The 10,026-nt window shown below is 45.1% G+C and overlaps 1 protein-coding gene across 1 annotated transcript in view; it reads left to right on the plus strand.

Moving 5' to 3' along the window:
- The window catches only part of PCCB (propionyl-CoA carboxylase subunit beta), an 83,292-nt gene that overhangs the window by 1,219 nt on the left and 72,047 nt on the right, over window positions 1–10,026 (plus strand). Inside the window, exon 2 of the mRNA XM_032778793.2 lies at window positions 6,670–6,789. Within this exon, the coding sequence (XP_032634684.2) occupies window positions 6,670–6,789 (120 nt within the window). The remainder of the gene's footprint in view (window positions 1–6,669; window positions 6,790–10,026) is intronic.

The following is a 10,026-nucleotide window of genomic DNA, read 5'->3' on the forward strand; positions in this document are numbered from 1 at the left end:
CCCTGCCACTAACATCACCTCTCCCTTCCCTGTACCTGACCTTGATCCCCGATAGGGTGACCACACAGCAAGTTTAAAAATCCGGACAGGTGTAGGGGGTAATAGGTACCTATATAATACAAAGCCCTGAATATCATGACTGTCCCTATAAATTTGGAATATCTGGTCACCCTAATCTCCGACAATATCCCATGGCCCTGACATCAGCCCCCTTGCCAACACCGCCCTCCCCGATCCTGTACCTCTTCCTCCCCCCACCCCTCCCCTTACCCCCTCGCGAGCACCTGATCCCTGATAATTCCCCCTGGCCCCTGACACCAGCCTTCTTCTCCAGCCCCTGATTCTGGCCTCCCCTTCCAGGCCTGGAGAAAAACCCCACTCTCATATCCCCCTGGCTTCCCCTGACACCAACCCTTTTCTCCCCCAATCTGGTCCCTGACACTAGCCCACCCCTGAGACTGCTTCCCTTTCCACCAGCCCCTGACACCACCACCAACTCCTAAGACTGATTTGCCCCCAATTCTTTCCCAGTCCCCTGACCCTATCTCCCACCGCCTCTCCCTGACACTGACCACACACACACACACCCCCCAAGTACAGACACTGACACCCCTGCAGCCATCTTCTGATGGCTGTGACCGCTCCCTGCACTGATTTCCCCCATCAGGCAACCAGCCCTGACCTTCTCTGGGACTAATGACCTGCCCCTGCATGACTTAAACCCCCTATTCCCAGCTTGGCAGTGTCCCCATGGGGCTGGCACCCCCATCCCTGACAATTGGGTCTGGGTGATTGGCTCTCTTAGAAGGATGGGCTCTGGGGAGATGGGTCTTCACTTTCTCTCACTGGAAGAGGTGCTAGCAGGGGGCTAAGTTCTCAATGGACTCTCTGCCATTATGTCCCCAACCCACTTTTCTATTAAAGAGTTGTAGCAGCACTCTCTCCAAACATAAGACTGCAGAGGTCAATGCAGAAAACCTAGTGGCATACAATGTGAAGGACACAAATAGTCAGATCTGCACTAAGGAGCATGTTCCACAGGCAGCCCTGTTCTTAAGTAACCCTAAAGTTGCCAGCACAATTTTGTTTGACCTTAACAGAGTGTTTCTATCAGGAATGTTTTTTGTTGGTACCATGAATAGTTGTTTATAACAGGTTTCACTGTACGTATTCTGCTGATGAAGGCCTTCGATGAGTTACACTGCTGGACTTGTGTTTCGGGGTTTAAGCCACTATGACATACTAGGGCACAATCCAGACTGATGAGTAGCTGTTTCACCCCTGGACTGTAACCTGGAGTGCCCTTTACAATGCCTTGCTGCGGTAGCCTCCAACTTGGACTGCTAACAACCAATCTCCAGCATGGAAATCATTCTCAGCTATGTCTGTGTATGTGTGCTGCAGCCAGCCGACTAGCCACATTGGCTTTTATCAGCCTTAGTTATGCTGCAGGATGACCCCAACACATCACCAGTCCCAGATCTTCCCACAGAAATGTTTGTCCTGTAGTGCCCAGTCCTCTCCTGAAATCCGTTATTCCTTGAAGGAAACACAGAACCTAAGTTGAGACTTCACAGTTGATGAGTCTTCTCAGATATGGTTCCCTTTTTCCAGGAATTTCTCAAGCCCTGTGAGCAGCATGCAGAAACCCCTTTCTTGAATGTATTCGTGCCCAAGTATACTTAACTCTGGGTTGCCTCATGGAAACATCCAATTTGATCTGATCCATGGATACTGGGAGCCAGAGACTTGGATGGCTGAATTTTTTTACTCTTAGCCACATCACTGAAGAGAGACCAAACCTTGTTCATGAGACAGGCCATCAGAATGGTCATAAATGTCTTGAAGTGCACACACCTTTTCCTGTACAGATTATACTATATGTTCCTCTCTGCTCAGAGAAATCTGAGATCTGATCTCATTAAACTCCCTGCAATCTTTAGTGCTACTTTCCACCCATATAACCTAATCTACCCTTCCAGTATAATTTATAGCCAGGAATGATGGAATCCCATTGATTATTTTGTTTCTTATTCTGCCATGTTTCAATATTGTTTATTATGTTTCGGTCATCTTCTATTGTCAGACATTCCATTTTACCTGTGTTTGATTTTAAGTTTCTCTAATTGTTGTGTAGATACTATTTTGTTTTTGACCATGTACCTATTTCTACCAAACTCCTTAGTTTGGCACCCTGTTTTCAGAATTTTCCTGTTCCTGCTTCAGTTCAGCTGTAACTTCTGATCAGTCGTTTACTAGGTGCAGAACTACGTTTGTACTACTGACAACCCTAACCACATGCCCTTATCTGTCTTGTGTCATCATCGGCTATGCCTCAATACGAGGATGATATCTGCCAGGGGGAAAAGTCGTTGATGAGACTTAAGATGACTGAGGAGTCCAATTCATGCTTTATAGGTTTTTCCACATATATGACAAGTGTTTGCGTGGAAAGAGCACAACTGCTGGCTGGGATGCTGTAGCTTTTCTTTCCTCCTCTGCTGTTTCTCGGCCTCTTGAACAAAGCGATTGTCTTCAAAACCGCATGAGGGTTGATGTGTGGTGCAGTGCCACTGCAGTCTGTTTCCAGTCAACACTTCCCAATTCGTGATCACTGTCTCCTTTCTTAAGATATACTTTCAGGGTGTTCTTGTACCATTTCCTCTGTTCCCCATGGATTCTCTTATCCTGGCTAAGTTGAGAAAAGAGAAGTGTGCAGATGGCTGATACTTGTCTTCTGAAGCACAAACAACCAGCCTGATGTACTTGATGTTTCATAATCTTCGCCTCAACATTGGTGATATTGGCTCCAGAGAAAACACTGACATTGCTATGATGTCCTTCCCATCTGATACAGGGAAGCTTCCTAAGGCAGCACTGTTGGTACGACTCCAGATGCTTAAGATGGCTTCGATATGTCACCCATAAAGAAGAGTGGAGATGACTACTGCATTGTAGACCAGGATCTTTGTTTCTATCCGCAGATCTCTGTCAATAAAGACATAATGGAGCAACATTCTGAAGATATGCTGGCACAACAGATCCTATGTTCAGTCTCCACATCAAGACTGGCTATCTGGGCTCAATGTTTTCCATGGTTTCACCACTGATTACAGTTTGTGGGAGAATGGGGGCAACTTGTCCTGCGGCAGGCTGGTGGAGCATCTTGGTTTTTCCAGTGTGGAGGGAAAGTCCCAGGCTACCATAGGTGCCTGAGAAGACATTTAGGTGGGTTGCAAGTCAGCCTCAGTGTGCGCGAGGATAGCACAGTCATCCCCATACTGAAGGACAGTAATAATAGTCTTGGTGACTTTAGTCTTAGAATCAAGACATCACAAATTGAAAAGCAGGCCATCCATGCAACACTCAATCCCAATTCCAGAAGAAAGGTAGTCACAAATAAAAATCAAGATTATGGCAAGATAGATGGAGGGGAAAAAAACAGGGCTGTGTTATTGTCCCAGCCTTTAACACCAGTATGGATGGTGAACAGGTCTGTCTCCCATGCATTACAGTGACAGTGCTGGTCATCCCATGATGAAGTAGCCTGAGAACATGAATGAACTTCAGTGGACTCGTGAATCTAGACAGCACCTTCAATAATGCTTCACGATTGATTGAATCAAAGGCCTTAGATAAATAAATGCCATAAAAAATGGCTGGTGGTGTTCTCTACACTTCTCTTGGATCTGTCTTGCAACAAAAATCATGTTGGTGGTGCCCCAAGACAGTCTGAAACCACACTGGGATTTCTGAAGGACAACTTCAGCAAGAGGGAGGAGACAATTCAAAAGGTTGTGAGCAAGGATCTTCTCGGCAGTGGAGAAGAGGGACATACCTTGGTAATTCCTGTACATTGACTTGTCCCTGCTATCTTGTGTACTGTTGAGTTGATGGGAGGAGGGGCTTCAGACAGATCAAGGGATAAAATGTTCATAACAGATACCCACTGTGGAACTGGAAGCATGTCAGGGAATGTCAGTACCCATAGAAGTCCTACGCCAACTCCTTTTTGCTCACAAACAGTTACTGCTTGATTTCAGAGATGGGCTCTTGCAAGTTGTCTGTATTTTTATCTAGACAGAACAAATCACAAGGAGTGTCCTCCCCTGACCCACTTAGTCAGCTGGACTTGCTTGCAAGCCTTAGAAAGACTAGCTCCAAGAATGTAGGTTTATTTAACTTTCCAGGAGGCTAATTCAGGACACACTGACACTTGGACAATACTGATTGGTACAAATCTTGTCGCAAACTTTGCTTTGGTAAATCCTCTGATTTTCCTCCTCAGAGGATCTAGCTAGTCATGCTGTGCTTCTGTTCTGTTCTCACACTGCCTTCTAGCCTTTCCTGCTGGCCCTGGTTCCTCCAGGGCAGGCCCTACTCTGCAGGGAATGGCTGGCTTTTTCAGGGCATGCAGTTCTGAGAGCCCAGTCCTTTTGCTCTGGATAACACCCTGCTCTGGCCGGGGTAGACTTTGCTGAGTACCTCCATTTTATCCCTTTACTCTACCACCAAAACTGAGAAACCTGCTTGCTTTGCTTATCGCTGGGAAAGAACGATCTAGACCAGTAGATTAGAGTCAACAACATGAAATACTATTTTGACGGTTCACGCGATTTTTCTTTTTTTATGTATCAATTGAAGAAATCAAAAGTGAAACGCCTGGTCTATGCTCAAGGCTGCCCCCAGGGGGGTGCGGGGCCCAGGGCGGAAGTGACAGATTCATCTCTTCCAGGACCTACCACACCAGCCAATTGCACTGTCCCGCAGGGCCCAGAGTGATCACCTCGAATCACCATTCCCAAGGGACAGCTCTGTCTACACTACAAACGTATCTCGGTATAACTGTGTGACTCAGGGGTGCGGAAAATCCACATCTCTGAGCGACATAGTTATGCTGACCTAACTCCTAGGTAGACGGAGCTATATTGATGGAAGGATTTCTCCCATCAGCATAGCTACTCTTGGGGAGGTGAAACACCTACACTGGTGGGAGAAGCGCTCTCATTGTCATAGGTAGCATCTTCACTGAGCACTACAGCATCACTGTATGTGTAGACAAGCCCATGTAGTGTCCCTTTATGCTAATACTCTGGGGCCAAGGTTTTCAAAAATCTGTAGCTGCTGGGTGCTTAGCACTTTTGATTTAAAAAAAAATCGGTTACTTGTTTAGGAGGAAAGTTACAAAAGTAGGAGACTAACTTTAGGGTCCTTATAACAGGGGACACCTCTTGAGCATCTCCTGCCTTTGCATCTGGTAGTGCAAGTCTTTTCCTGTTCCTGGTGGTCCCTGTAGGTTGTCAGCTTTGCTAGGCACATCTCTAGCAGTTCAACCCTCCAGCCAAGTCACGCAGTCATAATGAAGGAACTCCTTCCAGGTTAGCAAAGAGATCAAACTGTCATCCCCCACCACGATCTTCAGCCCTGTCTCTGGGCCCTTTAAATCCCACCCTTCCCTTAGGCTTCTGAAAAAGCTTTGTCCTCCTCTCAGCGTTTAGGCCATTTTCCCAGTGATCAGTTGGGCAACCCAGTTGGGCCACCCACTACTCCATGCCGAACCCAGGGACCCTATAAACAACAGCCGCATACTGCTTCCTTTGGTTGCTGCTACATTCCCTGGCCTTTTCCCACCTGATTTCTTTTACCTCCAGTCATTAACTTAGGGCTAGAGCTCTCAGGTTCTCTTGCTGCTAGGTTTAACAAATGCTGCCCGTCAAGTTCCTTTAACCAGAGCAGAGCACCCTTTCTTGCCCTAGCCTGGGACTGACTTGCTTAGGCCCTGCAACACTTACCTTAGCCTGCTGGGCTCTGATTGGCTGTTTCTATGCAGCTTTTCTAGGCAGAACCAAGGGACCCACTTTCACTGCTCCTCTCTGGGACATTAGAGCCTCTAGGAGGGTGCCATGAAGAACCAGAAACACCCCTTCACACTCCTGTTTTGGAAAACCTTGGCCTTGGCATTTTTTATGGGGGGGGAGGGAGAGCTTCACAATAATTGATAACTACCTGGCATTGTTACTGAGCAATGGATCTCAGTACACCTGAACAGCTTATTGGACTCTACCAGCCTGTCAAAAGCTTTGAATATACTAATGGCAAAAGGAGGCGAGAGAGAAAGATCAAAGGTCTGTCTGAAATCCAGAGATGAGCCATCCAGTTGTTTCTCTTTGTCTTTTTGTTTTCCTCGTTTGTTTGTTTGCCCAATGTTATCATTGTGATAAATGGTTTGAATTGGGTTAGGTGTGAAAGGATTCCTTCCATGTGCTTTCTTCCATTAGAAAAATAATCCTAACATCAAAATAAACTGCTTAGAGTAAACAAAAACAGTCACCATACCATGCAGTTTTTTAACAAGACCTCTCAGGGAGCACCACCTCTGTCCTGATGTTCCCTTTAGTGATAACAGGATTCACTTTCCAACTGTCTGTTTTCTGTTTCCAGTTTATTTTGCATTGTGTTTGCCTTAACTGATATTGTGATTACTTTCTTTATTTTAAATATTGTGGTGAAGGGGTGAGGCACCTGCTTAGTGAAACAAATATGGGGATGCTTCTGGACTCTTTGATAAATATTTACCCCCACGTCTTTTCTTTTAGTGGTATCAAGTTATGCCTTGCAAGATGTTTAACCAAATGATGGTCTTGTTAAATGTTTTTTTCTGCGTTTCAGGGAAAGCTGACAGCAAGGGAGCGAATTCTTCTGTTGCTGGACCCTGACAGTTTTGTTGAGTATGACATGTTCGTGGAACACAGATGTGCAGACTTTGGGATGGAGTCTGATCAGAATAAGGTATTTCTGTTCAGTATCTCTCTTGTGCTTTTTAATCCTTATGGTGATAAATTGCTCTTCTTATCTAGTGAGGACAGGACAAGAATTAAAGGGCTTCAACTGCAGCAAGGGAGATTTAGATTAGACATTAGGAAAACTTCCTAAATGTAAAAGTAGATAAGCACTGGAACAAAATACCTAGGGAGATTGTGGAATCTCTGTCTTTGGATGTTTTAAGAACAGGTCAGACACACACCTATCAGGAGTGTTCTAGATAATACATAGTCCTGCCTCTGTGTAGGGAACTGGAGTAGATGACCTATCAAGTTCCCGTCTAGTCTTACGATTTTATGATTCTTAGGATTCTGTTCTCTAGCCCAGTGGCTCTCAACCTGTCCAGACTACTGTAATCCTTTCAGGAGCCTGATTTGTCTTGCATACCCCAAGTTTCACCTCACTTAAAAACTTACAAAATCAAACACACAAATACAAAAACAGCAAAGAATCCTGTGGCACCTTATAGACTAACAGACGTTTTGGAGCATGAGCTGTCGTGGGTGAATACCCACTTCGTCAGATGCATATAGTAGCAATTTCCAGGGGCAGGTATATATATGCAAGTAAGCTAGAGATAATGAGGTTAGTTCAATCAGGGAGGATGAGGCCCTGTTCTAGCAGTTGAGGTGTGAAAACCAAGGGAGGAGAAACTGGTTCTGTAGTTGGCAAGCCATTTACAGTTTTTGTTTAATCCTGAGCTGATGATGTCAAATTTGCAGATGAACTGAAGCTCAGCAGTTTCTCTTTGAAGTCTGGTCCTGAAGTTTTTTTTGCTGTAGTATGGCCACTTTAAGGTCTGCTATAGTGTGGCCAAGGAGGTTGAAGTGTTCTCCTATAGGTTTTTGTATATTGCCATTCCTAATATCTGATTGGTGTCCATTTATCTTTTTCCGTAGAGACTGTCCAGTTTGGCTGATGTACATAGCAGAGGGGCATTGCTGGCATATGATGGCGTATATTACATTGGTGAACATGCAGGTGAATGAACTGGTGATGGTGTGGCTGATCTGGTTAGGTCCATTGGAGTGGAAATCCATCAGTTCTCCATAAGAATATATTGCAGAAATACAGGAAGCAGGATATTACCTCGCTATTCCAAATGTCAAAGGATGGACAAATCTATGACTCCAGAATGGACTAAAGGTTAGAAATTCCACTTGCTACGCTTACCATACTAACACACTACACTAATATGTGAGAGAAAGTGAGCACATACTCTATCAAAAGAAACTAGAGGAACCACGCTATCAGCATCCTTATACAGTAATCACAGGAAAACATCAAAAACAAGAGCTCTCCAATCCTGGAGACTCTCACTAAATAACACAAAACTTCCAGTACAAACGGATGAAATAAAATAAAGCATAGGAGATCTAACATTACTCACATTCCTCTCACAAAGGAAAACGAGATGTAAGCTGTGCTACACGACTCCAACCTGCCACATGTGGAGCCACAAACACATCGGACGCCCAAATAGTTGTGTCAGTCAATTTTATTGACCCATCCCCTTAACCCCTCCATGAGGCGGTATTCTTATCACAAGTGATGTTACAAAACTTTGGCACATCAAACAATACATCTTAGGTATCTATACTATAATAGTTAATTTCTTCAGAATTACAGAAAAGAACACTTCCAAGAGAATGTCAAAATATACAAATTTGTGCAGAAATAAATATTATTTGATTTTTGTTGATTTACAAAATGTGTTTAATAGCTTCAGACCCGGATTATGGAATAAGCACACGTATATAACTGAGACTACAGCAGGATATGTCATCTATCCAACTACACACACAGACCAGAAAGAAGTCTGTCCTATCTCAGGACTCTTTTTCTGCCCTGCACCCCCACACCACCATGATATACAGTTCTGCGCGGTGATCTGGAAGCCTACTTTTGCCGTCTCGAATCAGAATTCACTTTCGATCATACCTGAGAAGCCACTGATACACAGGTACCCTCCCATCAACAGCACAAGAAGAAGAACTCCACATGGACTCCTCCTGAGGTCGAAATGACAGTCTGAACCTATACATTGAATGCTTCCGCTGACGTGCACAGGCAGAAATTGTAGAAAAACAACATCGCTTGCCTCATAACCTAAGTTGTGCAGAACGCAATACATCCACAGCCTCAGAAACCATCCTGAATCATCATCAAAGAGGCTGATAAAGGAGGTGCTGTTGCATCATGAACGGGTCTGACTACCAAAAGGAGGCTGCCAGACAACTCCAATACCAAATTCTACAGCCACTTCCTCAGATCCCACTGAGGAATAACACTAAGAAACTGCACCATCTACTCAGGACACTCCCTACACTAACACTGGAACAAATCAACATACCCTTAGAGCGCTGACCAGGGTTATTCTATCTAACTACCCAAGACCACAAACCCGGAAATCCCAGACGCCCCATCATCTCGGGCATGGACTCTCACTGAAGGATGTCTGGATACGGGTGACTCCCACTGCTACCAACTTATGCCAGCACTCCAGCTTTCTCCGTGACATCACTGATTTCCTGAGGAAACTACAATGCATTGGTGACACTTCCAAGCCACCATGGATTAGAGGTCACATTAACACCACCCTATAAGCGAGAACCTACCGACCGCTATGCTACCTTATGTCTCCAGCTTTCATCCCGGGCACATCACACGATCCCATTGTCTATAGCCAAACCTGAGGTACAACCCGCATCTGACTCTAACCGCCGCAGACAGAGTAGACCAACACCTACGAAAGCTTCCATCAACGCATTATCTAAAATACAAACCACACCGAAGGAATAAGAAAACAGAATCAAGCAGAGACCAGACGTGTAACCCAGACGCCTCCTTCTAGCAAGACAAAACCCAGAAATGAAAAGCCATAACAGGACTCCACCTGGCCATCAGATAACGAGAGTACCCACAGCTAACCCCTCCACATACATCATCAGGACTACAACCTCATACCTGGAACGAATGAAATTCCACCACTTTCACAGGTGGGTAGGCAAGGCCACCAGTCACTGCGCTCATCAACCCACCTTGGCCAACCGAAACAATCTCCACCAGTAAAAACTGCACACCGCAAACATAGTAAACTCTAGCTCAAAAGAACCAAACTCGATTGCACCACATAACTCCGATGCCAACGGTGCTGCCCACATATATTCTATCACCAGTCGACACCATCACCGGACTCCTAAA

Source organism: Chelonoidis abingdonii, chromosome 8 (assembly GCF_003597395.2).
Source record: "Chelonoidis abingdonii isolate Lonesome George chromosome 8, CheloAbing_2.0, whole genome shotgun sequence".
Lineage (NCBI taxonomy): Eukaryota > Metazoa > Chordata > Testudines > Testudinidae > Chelonoidis > Chelonoidis abingdonii.